Source organism: Mesoplodon densirostris, chromosome 3 (genome assembly GCF_025265405.1).
Source record: "Mesoplodon densirostris isolate mMesDen1 chromosome 3, mMesDen1 primary haplotype, whole genome shotgun sequence".
In the NCBI taxonomy this organism is placed as follows: Eukaryota; Metazoa; Chordata; class Mammalia; order Artiodactyla; family Ziphiidae; genus Mesoplodon; species Mesoplodon densirostris.
In genome coordinates, this window is record NC_082663.1 from 78,087,114 (window position 1) to 78,104,237 (window position 17,124).

At 37.7% G+C, this 17,124-nt stretch overlaps 1 protein-coding gene across 5 annotated transcripts in view; it reads right to left on the reverse strand.

Moving 5' to 3' along the window:
* The window catches only part of MCTP1 (multiple C2 and transmembrane domain containing 1), a 534,956-nt gene that overhangs the window by 174,218 nt on the left and 343,614 nt on the right, over positions 1-17,124 (reverse strand). For all 5 annotated transcript variants that reach the window (XM_060093163.1, XM_060093161.1, XM_060093162.1 and 2 more), the window contains one exon: positions 16,975-17,068. In XM_060093163.1, the coding sequence (XP_059949146.1) occupies positions 16,975-17,068 (94 nt within the window). The remainder of the gene's footprint in view (positions 1-16,974; positions 17,069-17,124) is intronic.

The following is a 17,124-nucleotide window of genomic DNA, read 5'->3' on the forward strand; positions in this document are numbered from 1 at the left end:
CATCTATTTGTTTATCCCTTTAATAGGGTTTCTGTAACACAAAACCTAGATCTATGTTATACAACAATTGTAAAATAGATACTTACAAATATTATGTTAGGACTGATGCATTTATCCATAATCTAGTTAAATACTAAGAGCTATCTTTTTTGCTATGGATTTTTATAGGGAAAAAATCTCCCAAGGGAATTAAAATTAGAAAGCGACTCTTTTACCTTAACTCATAAAAATAAACCTATAACGATCTTAAAGCATCTACTCTATTACTTCAGTTCTCCTTGTGGTGAAAAGATATTCCTATAACCATAAAAATAAACATCAGAAATGTCTCCAATGGGCATGTCGAATGGCAAACTTCAAATAGCAGTGAGGATTAAACAGGGTGCACTGACTGGCTAATCCTCTCTCACTCTTAGCCCTTGTTCTCTGAGGTCACCACACTGACATATTTACAAAGAACTGTGGGAAAGTCAGCACCACCCCTGCTCACTTGCTACCTGTATTATGGGCAAGTGGATAACTTCAGTTTGTGCAAACTACTGGTTTGAGTATTAAAGTCACTCAAGAGATACTAAATGATATTCTTGCTCCCCAAATAGAAAGTTAATTCTGATCCATCAGTGGTGGGCTTTGTCCAAGGTCATTTTGCTGCTGACAAGTAGCACACTTTGCTGGTTGTGATGTGTTATAAAAATGGGTGCGTGTGTGGGGACCCAGTGACCACTTCTTTGTTGCCATGTCTCTGAAAACACAGAGGCTTTCAGTAGCACTGAAAGCAATTCATACCCACAGGAGCCTTTTATTTTGGGGCTACCTTGCACAAATTAAGCTCTTTGGTTTAATTTCCTCAGTTGCCACAGTTTGAAATGGTTATAATTTAACCTTTAAAAATATTATAATCAAAGTTGCCATTTTTCTACAAACTGGAATTTCAATCATAACACATAACAATATTATAGTTGAGGGAATCCCATAGGGGTCCACCAAAATAAAAAGCAACCTACATTGGAGACATCTTCCAATCCTCCCCTTATCACTGGAGATGAGGCTTTGACCTTAGCCTTTTTCATCAACTGACCTCAACATATTTTAAACATCTGATTAGTAGAATTACATTAACTGACACTCTTCACTAAGTTCCCACTGGGTCTGGCTCTGGGACTAAGTAATAATAGGGCTTCTCTTTTCTCACTAAGTCATGAAGCAGGTTTCACTGTGGCATAAAAATGGACCCTCTAGAGTTGTGGGTCTCAGCCCACTAGGTATAAAACATTTTCCTCATATTGTAGATTTTGTAATGCCCTCCTCACTATTCTGAAATACAATAAAACCAACCCATAAGTGATTTCAATATTTAATTTAATGCTATTATACAGAGGAATAAATAGAAAGTTGGGTATGTACAATAAAGTCATATGTTGATTTATTCAACAAATATTTATTGAGTATGTACTATGTGTTAGGCCATATGAACAAACAAACAAAATAAAAGGAAAGGTCTCTGCTCTCCTGGAGTTTGCTTGCAGTGGGGAGGGAGGAAAGAGAATAAATATTGAACATAATTAATAAGCAGATTATATTGTATGTTAGAGAGTGATATATGTTAATGGAAAACAGAAAAACTACGGCAGGATAAGGGGTTTGAAGAGTGTGGGGGAGGGGCACAGTTTATACAATTAATTAGGGTGGTTGGAGTAGACCTCATTGTGAAGGGAGGTCTGAGCAAAGAACTGAATGAAGTGAAGGAGTAGTTAAGTGGATATTGGGAGAAAAGTGCTCCAGGTAGAGGGAGGAGCTACAGCAAAAGCCTGGTGTGCTCCAGGAACCTGATAATAGGACACAGCAAGCAACGGGAAGAATAGAACATGTCAGAGAAGTAACAGGGAACCAGGTCATGAAGTGCCTTGGAGGCAATCCAAAGGTCTTTGGTGACCATGATAATCATTAGTGTCTATATTTATTCATGCAGAACATGGGACAGTTTTCACTCTTTATGATTGTCTAATGCTTTTTAAGACAATTAGTATCCCTGCCCCTCAACTCCCAACATAAGTAGTATTCCCCAACCACTGTGGCAACTTAATTCCCCCACAGATTTCTAAAGCACCCAAGGGGGCAATACTGCCCTCTCCCAATTGAGAATCATTTCCCTACAGCAACAGTTCTTAAACATTTTGGTTTCAGGAACTCTTAAAAATTGCTGAGGATCTCAAAGAGTTTTTTTGTGTGGGGGTTATATCTATCAAAATTTATCATTTTAGAAATTAAAAATGAGAGCGTGTAAAGATACACTGTGTTCTTGGGTCAGAAGAATTAATACTGTTAAAATGAACATACTCCCTAAGGCAATCTACAGATTCAATGCAGTCCCTGTCAAAATACTACAGATATTTTTCACAGAACCAGGATAACTAATTTTAAAATTTGAATTGAAAGACAAAAGACTCTGAATAGACAAAACACTCTTGAGAAAGAAGAAAAGAGCTGGAGGAATTATGCTCCCTGACTTCAGACTATACTACAAAGCTACAGTAATCCAAACAGTATGGTACTGGCACAAAAACAGACACAGATCAATGGAACAGAATAGACAGCCCAGAAATAAACCCACCTACTTATTGTCAATTAATGTATGAAAAAAGGCGGCAAGGATATACAATGGAGAAAAAACAGTCTTGAAGAGTACTGAGAAAACTGGCAGCTACATGTAAAACAACGAGATTAGAACATTTCCTCACACCATATCCAATAATAAACTCAAAGTGGATTAAAGACCTAAATGTAAGACTGAAAATCATAAAACTCCCAGAGCAGCGGTCCCCAACCTTTTTGGCACCAGGGATGGGTTTCATGAAAGACAATTTTTCCATGGATGGGATGGCGGGGTGGATGGTTTTGGGAAGATTCAAGTACATTATATTTATTGTGCACTTTATTTCTATTATTATTATATTGTAACACATAATGAAATAATTATACAACTCACCACAATGCAGAATCAGTGGGAGCCATGAGCTTGCTTTCCTGCAACTAGATGGTCCCATCTGGGGGTGATGGAGACAGTGACACCTGAAGTGTGTTGCTTATGTCCAGTCTCCTCCATAATCTAATTTTGGTGGCTGTCACTGCAGAAAACCATACTTCACAAAGATAGGATGTTGGAAATGGAAGCAGGCTTTTCAGCGCTTTTGTGGCAGTCTCAAGATATTCTGCCTTGACTTTCATCCAGAACGTATGGAGATCTGAAGTTGTCTCAAACATACTTTTAAGGGCACCATCATTTGCGACCTCAAGTAGTTGATCCTCCTCTAGCATGGACAAAGTCGATTCATCTGACTTATTCACAAATGGGTCAAGGGTCTATTCCTTCCCACGTCAGGGGTTTTTCGTGGCTGGGAAGTAATACTCAAACTCTTCTGAAAGTAATGCTCAAACTCTTTTGAAAGTAATCCTCAAACTCTCAGAAAGTTCTGAGATAGGTGATCATGCACCAGCTGGAAGAAAGAAGTCCCTGGCTCAGATTCTTTCAAAATCTCTGCTAATATTTGAAACATGTCAAAAATCCCAGTGTTCACTCATCGACCCCATAATTCCAGTTTGGCTTTGAATGCAGCCACTTTATCTGCCGACTTGAACACAGTTGTCATTCTCCCCTGAAGTGACAGATTGAGTTCGCTGAGCAGGTTGAATATGTCACACAAGTAAGCAAGTTTTGCGACCCATTCTGTGTCACTGAAATGTGCTGTCAGTGGTGACTGTTCTTCTAAAAGAAATCTCTGGAGCAGCTCTCGTAACTCAAAAACTCTGGCCAGTGATTTACCTTTAGAAAGTCATCTCACTTCTGTGTATAAGAGAAGACGTGTGTGCTCTGCGTCCATCTTCTCACAGAGCTGTGTGAACAGATGTGAATTAAGGGCATATACTTTAATGTGGTTGATAATTTTAATCACATCCTGCAAAATGTTGTTAAGTTCAGGTGACATTTTTCAACTAGCCAGCATTTCTCTATGGATGACACAGTGCATAGACTCACATTCAGAAGCAACCTCTTTAATTAATTAATTTATTTATTTTTGGCTGTGTTGGGTCTTCATTTCTGTGAGAGGGCTTTCTCTAGTTGTGGCAAGTGGGGGCCACTCTTCATTGCAGTGTGCGGGCCTCTCACTGTTGCGGCCTCTCTTGTTGTGGAGCACAGTCTCCGGACGCACAGGCTCAGCGGCCATGGCTCACGGGCCCAGCCGCTCTGTGGCATGTGGGATCCTCTCAGACCAGGGCTCGAACCTGTGTCCCCTGCATTAGCAGGCAGATTCTCAACCACTGCGCCACCAGGGAAGCCCCAGAAGCAACCTCTTTGACTGCAGTAGTGAAACCAGAAAGCCATCAGTCATGGCAGCTGCTCTGTCCATGCATATACTGACACAAAATGACCAATTCAGTTTTCCTGATATGTAATTGTTCAAAGATTTGAATAGTTCTGCAGCTATGGTGTTGGTTGGCAACAAAAGTGCACATAACATATCCTCATGCACATCCTCCTGAAAAATAAATCGCACAAAAACAAGCATTGTTGCCTTGTTGTCAACAACAGTAGACTCGTCAACCTGGATTGCATACCATGGTGACTCATTAATCCTCTCTAACAATTGTGCCTCAATATCCTCTGCGATTTCATTAGTTCATCTAGTTATGGTACTAGCCGAAAGAGGAACATGTGTCACCTTTTGAACTGCAGCCTTTCCTAAAAGTTCATGACAAATGTCCTTAGCAACAGGCAGGATCAACTCTTTACCAACAGTAAAGGGCTTCTTAGCTTTAGCAATGAGGTTAGCCACTAAGAATCAGTGCAGACACATTTGATGAAGTGGTGGCCTTCAATAATTGCTTCTGTTCTTCGTGTTCATGTTTTTTCCTTTGAAAAACTTCAAAGTCTTGTCTTTTAATGCAGGGTGCTTGGTCTCCATGTGGCAAAGCAGTTTTGAAGGTTTCATGGCTTTGTTGGATAGCCAGTTGCCACATGTTATACAAAGTGGGCTTGGAGAATGTGAATCACCCGTTGCAATGAACCTGTAATTTAAGTAGGACTCTTGGTATTTTCTTTTAATTGCAGCTTTCTTTTTGTTGGCAGTCTTACTTCTGGTGTCTCATCATTGGGTCTTTCCCCCTTTTCAAAGAAGCTCTCTAGCGATGTTTGTTTTTTACTCATTTTGGCTAGGGTTAGCTTGTGGGCTTACCAAAACTGTGACTGAGACAAGAGCACAGTGCAGGAAAGAGGTGTGGATGAAAGTGGTAAATAAAATAATGGGTCGGCCATTCACAGACTAAAATAAGTGTCGGATTCTGACTTAAAGCCTGCCACCAGATGCAGCTGTACAACTGAATTACATCAACTCACTTGCCACTATAAAGCCTGCCACCAGATTCAGCTTAACTATCACTTGCCACTCACTAATAGGGTTTGATATGAGTCTGCAAGCAACTGATTTATTATAGTCTCTGTGCGGTCAAACCTCTCTGCTAATGATAATCTGCATTTGCAGCCGCTCCCCAGCGCTAGCATCACCGCCTCAGCTCACCTCAGATCATCAGGCATTAGATTCTCATAAGGAGCACGTGACCTAGACCCCTCACATGCGCAGTTCACAGTAGGGTTTGTGCTCCTATGGGAATCTAATGCCACCGCTGATCTGACAGGAGGCGGAGCTCAGGCAGTAATGTGAGCGATGGGGAGCGGCTGTAAATACAGATGAAGCTTCGCTCACTCACCGCCACTCACCTCCTGTTGTGCGGCCTGGTTCCTAACAGGCCATAGACCAGTATTGGTCTGTGGTCTGGGGGTTGGGGACCCCTGTCCTAGAGGATAACATAGGCAGAACACTCTTTAACATAAATCAGAGAAATATTTTTTGGATCTGTCTCCCAAAGCACGGAAATATAAACAAAAATAAACAAATGGGACCTAATTAAACTTAATTTCCTTTGCACAGCAAAGGGAGCCATCAACAAAATGAAAAGACAACCTGCTGAATGGGAGAAAATATTTGCAAATGATATGACTGATAAGGAGTTAATATCCAAAATATATAAACAGTTCATACAACTCAAAATCAAAAAAACAATGTGATTAAAAAATGGGCAGAAGACCTGAATAGACATTTTTCCAAAGAAGAAATGTAGATGGCCAATAGGCACATGAAAAGATGGTCAATATCACTAGTCATCAGGGAAATGCAAACCAAAACCACAATGAGCTATCACTTCACACCTGTCAGAAAGGCTATAATCAAAAAGAACACAAACAACAAATGTTGGTGAGCATGTGGAGAAAAAGGAACCCTTGCACACTGTTGGTGGGAATTTAAATTGGTGCAGCCACTCTGGAAACAGTATGGAGGTTACTCAAAAAACTGACAATAGAACTGCCATATGACCCAGCAATTCCACTCCAGGGTACATGTCTGAAAAAAACAAAAGCACTAATTTGAAAAGATACAGGCACCCCAATGTTCATAGCAGCATTATGTACAATTGCCAAGATATGGAAGCAACCTAAGTGTCCATGAATGGATAAAGAAGATGGGGTATATATATACAATGGAATACTATTCAGCCATAAAAAAGAAGGAAATTTTGCCATTTGCAAAAACATGGATGGACTTGGAGGGTATTATGCTAAGTGAAATAAATCAGACAGAGAAAGACAAATACTGTCTGATATCAATTATATGTAGAATCTAAAAAATACAACAAACTAGTGAATATAACAAAAAGGAAACAGACTCACAGATATAGAGAATAAATTAGTGGTTACCAGTGGGGAGATGGAAGGGGGCAGGGGCAATATAGGAGTATAGGTTTAAGAGGTACAAACTATTAGGTATAAAATAAGCTACAAGGATACATTGTACAACAGGGAATATAGCCAATATTTTATAATAACTATAAATGGAGAATAACCTTTAAAAATTGTGAATCACTATATTGTACACCTGTAACTTACATAATATTGTACATCAACTATACTTCAATCAAAAAATGAGAGATGTGACCTATCATTCATTAAGAAATAACAATAATAAATCCATGACATGTTAACATCAGAGTGATCAAATATTATGTAGCCTTTGAAAAACTCCATTGTACACTCATGGGAGAATGAAAGTGAAAAAAGCAAATAACATCTCAGTATTATTATGAAAACAGTTTTGAATTCACAAATTCCTAAATGGGTCTTGGGGATCCCCAGAGGTTCCCAAGCCACACTTTGAGAACCATGACTAAGAGCAATGGAAATAAAGTTTAATGTATACATGAGTTTATTTCCCTTGGTATATAGAACTAGATGCAAAAGAATATTTACAGCATTGTGTTTAAATAGATGCATTTTTGAGTCCTAGAAGTAAACCTTCTTGGTATTAGCTGGGAAGCTCAAAATTTATGACAGATGAATGGGCAATAAAACAAGACAGACAAGAAACTGGAAAATAAAGAAAGAGGAGACTATGGGATTTAGAAAATGAGGAGAGGCAATAGAGAAGTTATGTCTAAGCCTTTAAGAGTTTAGATAAATTATGGTAAAAAACATTTAAAGGCTTTATTTTCAATTAATATTTAATAAGAAGCTACATACAAGTGACGTTACTGGATTAGAAACACAGAAGTTGTTTGGCCTCAAATACATATAAAAATATATCATAAGCTCCTTTGATTTTACAAGCCCTTGAAGATACTTTAGGACCTACATAAATACATATTCAATTTCCATAGAGAAGCCTGAGGTTTCACATAATCTTTCCTATAAGTAAATTAACTAGCTGGAGAGGTCTTTTGCAATGGAATAAAATTCTTTAGACTTAAAAAATTAAGAACTGTTTTAGGTGATTAAACCTTTTTATATTTTTAGGCAATAAAACTGAAAATTGCCATCTGTCAAGCCTTTGTCTTTAGAATGATATCTTTGTCTTTTTATTTCTCTTCTACATAATATCTACTCATTCAGGTATCTGTTATTCATCTTGGCACCCTTTGCAGGATCTCAGATTCTTAGGACTGGGAGAGAAGCCTTAGAGGTCAAGTTCAAAAGCTCATATCGGACTTGAATCCCCTCTGCAACCAGGTGGTCATACAGGCTTGGCTTCAAAGGTTCCAGCGATGTGGAATCACTACATCCACAGGAATATTGTGATCTATTTTTTGGCAGTCGTAATTTGGGGGAAATGCTTCTTTACATTTTATGTCTCTCTAGCTATTGTCTATTCTATGATTTGCCCTCTGTAGTAATTTTTGAAGTTTAAATGAAATAATGGGTGTAAAGGAGGGGCACAGCATCTGTATCTGATTCATGTTTGTTACCTGCTCTCCTGCACTGGATAGTGTGGATGGCTTGCTGAGCATCTATTCTAACTATTTCTAGTATGTCTCTTCCTGACCTAGAGAGGCCACAAGGGCCTCCCTTGCAGCTGGGGGTGCAGATGTGATTTAGGTTGCACCAATCAGAGGTACTTGCCTAATATTTGACCTTAGAACTCAGTTATCTGAGAGGGTGTGGAGTCCATTCCGCTGCTGCTCACACAGCAAGCAGGAGTAGTGTAAGCAGCTGACACAATGTCTTCCCAACATACCCATGTGGCAGGAGCTGAAACTCCTTGGTTCTTTCATGTAGCTTTAGTATTAACTTCTGGAAAGTGAGCTTAGAGCTTGTTTTCTTAGACCCTTCCTGCCTCCAAAGATTCTGTGATCCATTGAAAACTCTATAACAAATCCCTTTCTGATTAAATGTGCTAGAAGGAAGTTTGCTCTTTGGCTTGAACCTTGGCCATTACTACTTCTGCCAACTCCTATCAACACCCTCCCCATGACAGGCTTTGGATAATTGACAAAAGAAATCATATCCAATTCCACATCTTCCTCTCTCTGGTTCAACTTCATGGCTTCACTGAATAGATGTAGATTGGCATCCCTGCCTTGCCATGTACAAGCTGGGGTGTGTGTGTGTCTGTTGATCTAGACAACTTACTTAACCTCTCCACACCTCAGTTTTCTAATTTGTAAAGTGGAGATAACAACAATACCTAATTAGATTGTTGTGAGATTAACTGTGATATTCCTTGTACCAAGCTTAGTGTAGTGTCTGACATGTGATAAGGGCTCAATAAATATTCGTTGCCACTATTATTGTCATTATCACTTTCACTGAGCTATTTTCAATGGCCTTGATTTTAAAATAACAGATATACCAACCAAGGATATTTTCTGGTCAGTCTGTCAATGTCCTTCTTTAAAGTGTAGCTTTTAAAATTGAATTCATACCCCAGGATGTCTGAGGAGCCCAAAAGAGAGTATCATTCTCAACATTCTCCTTTTATTCAATGTAACAAAACTGACGTATGTATAATTCACTCTCATGGAGATTAAACTCAAGTCAAACTCAAAGTCTTTTCTGTATTTTCTACTGTTAAAGCAAGATATCACTGTTTTGTACAGAGGTAAGATTTTTGATTTATACTTTTTAATGTTCATCTTGCAGAACTAAGCCTGTAATTTCAGTCTGTTGATTATATATATAAATTGTATGTTGTACCTATTATACATATATATATAAAAAGCACACATACATTGGTCTCATGTAAAATGAATTAACTATGCCTCCTAGCAAGTTTGATAAGGAAGCAGCCAAATATCTCCTCAAAGTCATTAGTAAATACATTGAACAGGTTAGACCAAGGATAGAGCCCTGCATTCCTCCATTTAGCCATTAATCCTTTAATATAATCACCCTTTGGGCCTGAAGGTTTAGTCATTTATGAGTCTAACTACGCTATCATATCATCCAAACATCCCTGTAGTAAGATTTTATTTCAACAGCCTAGTTAAATCCAGATCCTGTCTGCAGCATTTCCCTAACCCACCGTTCTAGAAAACGCATTTCTTATTTACACACCAATATCATAATGTAACAAAATATATATAATAGTTTAATTTTAAACACTAATTCTAACATCTGAAAGCATTTCTTCCAGCACTGAGTGAAACCCTGGAGCTAGCCCTCCAAGCCAAATCAGCAATTCTCTATTTCTTTACTCAAAGGATCATTTTGTAATCTTAGTTCCACAGAACTCAATTAATTATTTTATAGTATTTCTCTTTTCCTCATTTCCCATTGATAGTGGGACCACCACTTTCTCAGCCCATAGTCCTTCACCTCTAGAGCATATCAAACCCAATTATTAATCTCTTTTGTCATCCCACCTATTCTTCCAGAGCAGTATCTTCTAACCATGTGACCTGCATATGAATCACACATGATTTCTGTAATTCCCTGTAAAACACTAGTTCAGACTCAGGCCTCACCAGCCCTTATGTTAAATTATCATTTTAATTCCTCTTTTCACAAATTTATCAACTTTTGGTTTTAGACGGATACTTTTGCATTTCTATAATTAGAATATGATTTAGCTTTTTAAAAATAAAATTACTAAAAGGAAGCAGCTTTTATTTCTATATGCAATATGGTGGCATAAAAGAATAAAGAGTAATGATTTTCTTTCTTTCCTTGTGATGCCTTTGTCTAGTCTCATTCTTACGGAAGAGATTTATATAGTGTTAAGACATTTAACATGTATGTGCGTCATACTGTTTTCTAAACTAGGTATATTATAATGATAAGAATGTCAGGTGTTGGATGTTTTTAATGCATTCTAAATTGCATGAAATTTCTTCTCAAAGTATACTATCTGCTTAACAGTCTTCTACAAGCTTAATTATTAAAAAGCAAATAGAAACATTAGGTTATATAAAGGAAATAAAGCATACTTGGGAAATTTACAATATATTTTGTGTAAAACTTTGGTTTATGTTTCAGGAAATATAGTTTTAAGATTTTAAGACAAAGAAAGTTTAAAAATTACATCCACAAATAACCCCCTTTTTGGGTAAATTATTTTACCCTTGATAATTCACAAATAGGAAGGAATTCCACTGCATTAGATATATAATACTTTCAATGGGACTATGTAGAGTTTAAAGGATATCCATTTTCTTTTCTTCTAACATAGGTTTTAAATAATGATCATAAACTCTAAGGCTGCATTTATCAGATATCGTCAATGTTATCAAATGTGATGATGGCAATGAAAGTCATATGCTATTAAAAATTCAAACTGCTGGGCTTTCCTGGTGGCACAGTGGTTGAGAGTCCGCCTGCCAGTGCAAGGGACACGGGTTCGAGCCCTGGCCCGGGAGGATTCCACATGCTGCAGAGCCACTAAGCCCGTGTGCCACAACTACTGAGCTTGCACTCTAGAGCCCACAAGCCACAACTACTGAGCCCACGTGCCACAACTACTGAAGCCTATGCACTTAGAGCCCGTGCTCCGCAACAAGAGAAGCCACTGCAATGAGAAGCCTGAGCACCGCAGTGAAGAGTAGCCCCCGTTCCCCACGACTAGAGAAAGCCTGCACGCAACAACGAAGACCCAACGCAGCCAAAAATAAATAAAATAAATAAATAAATAAATAAATAAAAATTCAAACTGCTACAATTCTATAAAAGAAACAGCATAGCTACTCCTACCGGTAGAGCTATCATATTCTGAGAGCCACTCAAGTGACAATTGCTCATATCTTATGCAATTTGCTTGAGTAACCCACAAGAGTTAATTTTTTAAAAGGATAATAGCTTGGATGTATATGTGCTTGGCATTCAGTATATAAAACTTTCAAAGAAGAGGCTCGCCTTTCTCTGTACAGCTACCTTTTCATTTTCTTTCTCTGAATAGACCTATAATATTCAGAGAAAATATCAAGAATAATAAATCCAAATCTCTGTATAAAATATACCTTCATGACACACTCAAGCTGGAAATCACAGGAACCAATAAAAATGCATGCAGCCTACTGATAATGAGGTCAGAAATACAAATAAATTTACTTTTAATGAAGACTGGAGGCACAGTAATCAAAGTGTTAAAATTCATTTCATGCATATCTCATTTGCTTCCTAGCTGATATTTACCACACAATCTGTGAGAAAGTAGAGACCTAAGATGCTCCAGATAAATGGCTCAATTAATTGTACAGAGGTAGACTTCTTTGAGCTGAGCTGGAGCTGTGAGCTCTTTATTAAAAGCACTATTCTGTAGCCCATAACCTTGTTCCTTGACTCCTCTCTGGTTTCCAATTTAAACAAGTCCCCATGCGGCCTGCTCTAAAGGGCTTTGTCTCCCTGTCATTGTTAAGAGAGCTGAGGCATCCTGGAAGTGTGAAATCAGACCTCATGAGTTGAACGGTTCCCCAGGGAACGCTGGACTGCACAGAAGGTCAAAGTCATGGGCCGGACCATCTGAAAGTGTCTGATCGCCGGTCTGTGACACAGCAAGTTGGGGTGGGTTGTGGAGGCTAGACTGAAGAGGACTGAAATTGAACACATCTTAATTAAAGCCCACAGACAGCAAAACAAAATGTTTTCTAGGCAGCCTGTCAAATGGGGCTTAAATTTAGCTCTGCTAATGAATCTGAGCTGCTAACTGTTATTTCTTAAGATAATAAGACTCTCACGGAAGCTGATAAAAAAACCGTAGCATGTCTTTTTCTGCTGTTTTGTTACTGAAATATTTTCCAACAATGAAGACAGTTTTCCTAAAGAAAAACATGGGAAAAGTCTATGCAAATAAAGGGGTAGTCAACAGCTCTCTTAAAAACTGGTAGATTTCCAGACTATGGAGCTGGTGAGTTACAAATCTTTATGTGTAGTGTTGTTCTAGAAAAAGATATGCTATTTCAATGACAGCTTACGTTAACTGTAAAATTCTCTCCCTCTCTTCCTTTTTTTTCCCTCTATTGTTTCCTAAAAGAGATGGCGCATTAATTTGAGAGATCAATTCACCTGGAGTGAAGAAGTTTTATATTAGTGTACCTTTTAATAGAGTGAAAAGGTAGGGCATCTTTTGAAAGGGTTTCACAGTTTCCCATATCAGTGTTTCTGAAACTGAGTGGCTGGTAATCCCTGGGGAGGCTGTGACCTCTTCCTCAGGAGCTCAAAAAAAACCCAGGGGAAAATGAAGGGGAGGGGCTGAGGAGAAGAACCTTTTTCTTTTTCTTCTCTAAGAACTTGAAAGAACCAATAGGCCAAGTCTAAATACGCTGCAAAGAAAGCCTCACTCAATACAGAAGACTTTAAATGTTCGGCTGAAAGCAAAAATTAGGCCCCATCCAAGGAAGAATAATTAGAAACTAGAAAAGACCAATTCCAACATACATGAACTGTTTCCCATCACCACCACCAAAAAAAAAAAAAAAAAAAAAAAGTCCACCATTGGTCTCTCTCTCCTCACAATCTGTCCAGTTTCAGGGAGCACTTGATTTAGTGGTAGAATCTTCCCCCAGTGAACACAGGGCCAGAGGATCTGCAGGTTTTGCTTTGATGATCCAGAGAGACATTAACCTTTTCACTGGTTACGTGAAAGGTAAGTAAGTTGTACCGTGCAGTATTTTTCAGTTAATCAAACTTTTTCCCTCACGAAGAATTTAGCTGACCAACTTTGAAAACCGGAGTGCCACTTTCTCAGGCTGTGAAAGGCTGCCCACAATTTGACTGAAATTTCAATCCACTCTTGTGCCTCGCTCAATGCATGTGTATGTGTGGGAGTTGTAAATTGAGGCCTTAACCACCAGAGTTAATCTCTTTTTAAAATCTGTATTAACCTTAATGATTTGAAGTGCACTGTCCAACACTGGGCTATTGAGATGGAAGAAAAAACTACCCTCGACTATCAACAGTTTATTAGGGGCTTAACTGAAGTGACCTACTGTAGTAGACTTCAGCTGAACAAGGCTATAGGCTTTTTGTGGAAAGGGAAAGAATTGAGGGTTTCATTAAAAAGTAATTTGTGCTTTATACTCACTCATTCAAAGAGAGTCTCAATTGCTCTTTATTCACACAGAGCTAATACAGTATCACAATGTTTCTCAATGAATGTGTTGTAACAAAAGAAAAATTTTACATTTTGAAAGGAAAAAACTCTTTGTAACTGCAGTAAGATTGATGGCTACTTAAAAGATTATAGAATCTCTTTTCTCTTGTGCTCATGCTAAATGACAGAATATTGTAATTTAAAATTTTTTGCTTAAACTATGGAAGTTTAACTTTATGTTTTAATCATTAAACATATTTTAAATATAGGGTAAAGTTGGGCAAATATGAGTTTGTGTTGTTGGACTTGTCTGGGAAAGTGTTCAGAAACCAACTAGGTATCTTATAGCTATAGCCTCATTCATATCAGGTCAAAAAATATTTTTTGCTATCAGTGATTTAAAATGTCCCCTCTCCATCTACAACAGTCCTAAATGGATGCTAATTTGAGCATCTGAAGACGCACCATGGACGCTACTCCCTTCCCTCAAACTGTTGCTGAATATCTTGTAGAGCCTGACTATGATTATCCACTGAGATATAAAACATATTTTTAAAGTTCTTCTTTGAGCAAGTAGGAGATAAAGTATGCAAAGAGCTTATTTGTGATAAGCTCAAATTTCATGATACCCAAATTTCATGATAAAGACCAGGAAGGATCAGTATACATATAAATATTTATCCTTTTCAGAAGTAAAGACTTTTTAAAAAATTTGGTAGACTACTCAGACATTTCTGTCTTAAATACATGGTCCTCGGTTTCTGCCACCATCACAAATGTCATAAAGACCACAAAAGGTCCAAGAGTGAGCAAGGTCAAAGACTGAATTATCCTCTTGCCCCTGAATAGTTTAACATCTCTCTTATTCAGAGCACATTAGATTATAAGGTCAGTGAGGAATGAGGAATCATTATGTCTCTAAAACTAGAAGGAAAAAATGGAGGATCTGTTATTTAGTATTCCCCAAATTAAAGTTCATTTTATCAGATCAAAATTATGTCTCACTGAATCCCTAGGGAAAAGGTGATTCTTATTCACATTAATTTACCTAGAACCATTATGAAAGAAATACATCTATTTTTTCCAGCTTCAAGAGAACATGTACTTTAACTTGCTTAGTGGCATATAGGCCAACTGGGTTAACGTGGTTTGCATATTCATGAAGTTTCAAAAGCAATGACAGCTTCTCTCCAAGAGAGACAAACATATAATTGCATTTAACTTGTGTAATGGGCAGGTATATAAACTTTTGAAATAAAGGGGACTTGAATTTTTCTGTAAGAAATTATTGTGCCCACTATAAATACCCAGTGATAGTTCTTAACACTTAGGTGCCCTCTGAGATACTTTTTATTTTAGGCGTTTCTCCCTATCTTCAGATGTTTTTAGCCCAACACTGGTTGCTCCCCTACCCCGCAGAAAATCCTGAAGAAAAGTGAAGATATTTCCCATGATGGTGAACATCTAGGCCATGAATTCCTGAATCTACCTGCTGCTGGGAATCAAAGGCTGGCCAGAACCTCTGTAGTGTAAAAGCAGCCCTGAGTTCCTGTTCTGGTCTTTAAGTTAATGTCCAAAGTGAACAAACAAAAAAAAAGCAGTTAGTCAACCATTCACTGTTGACTGTTGGTTCTAATAACGAAAGCAGCATAATAATTTAAAAATCATTGTGTCCAGATTAATTTGATTTTAACCACATCAGAAATAAAATACAAAGTGAATAAACTTAGCATTCACTAATGGTTTAGTACAAGGAGCCACAACAGTATATTTGCAAAAAGATTACAGACAATCCTCTCTCCCACTATTTTCAGGTATGCCTATTTTGAAATAATATCTGACAGTTGTTATTATCTTCTTGGTTACAAATGAGTTGATAAAATCCTCTTTAAAGAAACTGTAAACTCTCAACGTTTTTACTTTTATAACACAGTAAACATTCATTCAATACTATGCAAATATTAAAAAAATTTAAATATTGCCATTTTTGAACAGACATCTGCTATTTTAGTTTTAAGGCATGTGATCTTTTAATTAGGTTTTGATTCTGTTCCATGAATTAAGGGCAGCAGTGATCATGTAATGGGTTTGCAAGCCCTTATATGGTGGGAAAAGTACATTTCTCCCCTTCAAATAAGTTAGCTACCCTTTAAGGGTCAACTTGCTGGCCATTCACAGTGGTAAGCATATTTCCACAAATAATAAGTGGACACTTTCTTTCAGGAACAGGGAAATATGCACAAAATTGGTCAAATCAGTCCTATTTATTATCCACCTTGAGATGGACAATTTAAGGAATTGTATAAATACCCCCCAAAGCCTATGAAATTTAAGAATAAGTGAATGCTCACATAGTTGCAAATTCAAAACAATAATTTAATTCTGGAAATTGATGAAATAATTAATTAATTAACATGTCACAGAAACAGCAATATCCAAATCAGGAAGCTTTAAGACATCATACTGAGTCTGGCATTTTTACAGGCCTGCTTCTTGGTTAAAAAAAATTTAGAACAATGCAGATATTTAGTTTAGATCCAGAATGATCTCTGGGATGTGCTAGGGAATTTGGACAACTAAGGGATTGTATCAGCAACCCAAATACCAACAGTTCATACCAAGGAATTGAGTATTATGTATCTAAACTTTTCAGTGAACTATGCAACAGATTTCATGCATGTTTGAATTATCAGTGTTGATGCTACAATATCATCTGAGGGAAGCTGATACTGTCTAAGAGAAAAAGATGCAGCATTACTACCCCAAAATGCCAAAATGATGAAACCTGGAGGAAATATAACCACTATGCTGACTAAACTTTGGAGAAGGCAACAATTCAAAAGTTGTTTCCCTTTTTATTGTTTACTTTTTAACATGTTACCCTTCGTTTAAAAAGCAGAGACAGTATAAAAATCAGGTGGATAGCAAATCTTTCTAAGATCAACAAACTGTGTATTATTTACTCTGATGATCGAGTCAGGTGAAATGAAAAGTTCAGTCATCAAATGGTGTACACCTTGCATGCTGCTTGATATACAGGCAAAAGGAAAACTGCATCGGCTCTTACCTGTGACATCAGTGGCCATTAACCCTTCTGCTCTGATCACTTTCACCTGGAGGAATCCCACATCTTTCAGGTTGTGAAATATCCGCAGTGGGCTCTGAAAGAACCCAACATCAGTATTAGTAAAGAAAGGTCATAAAGGGTCTCAAAGAG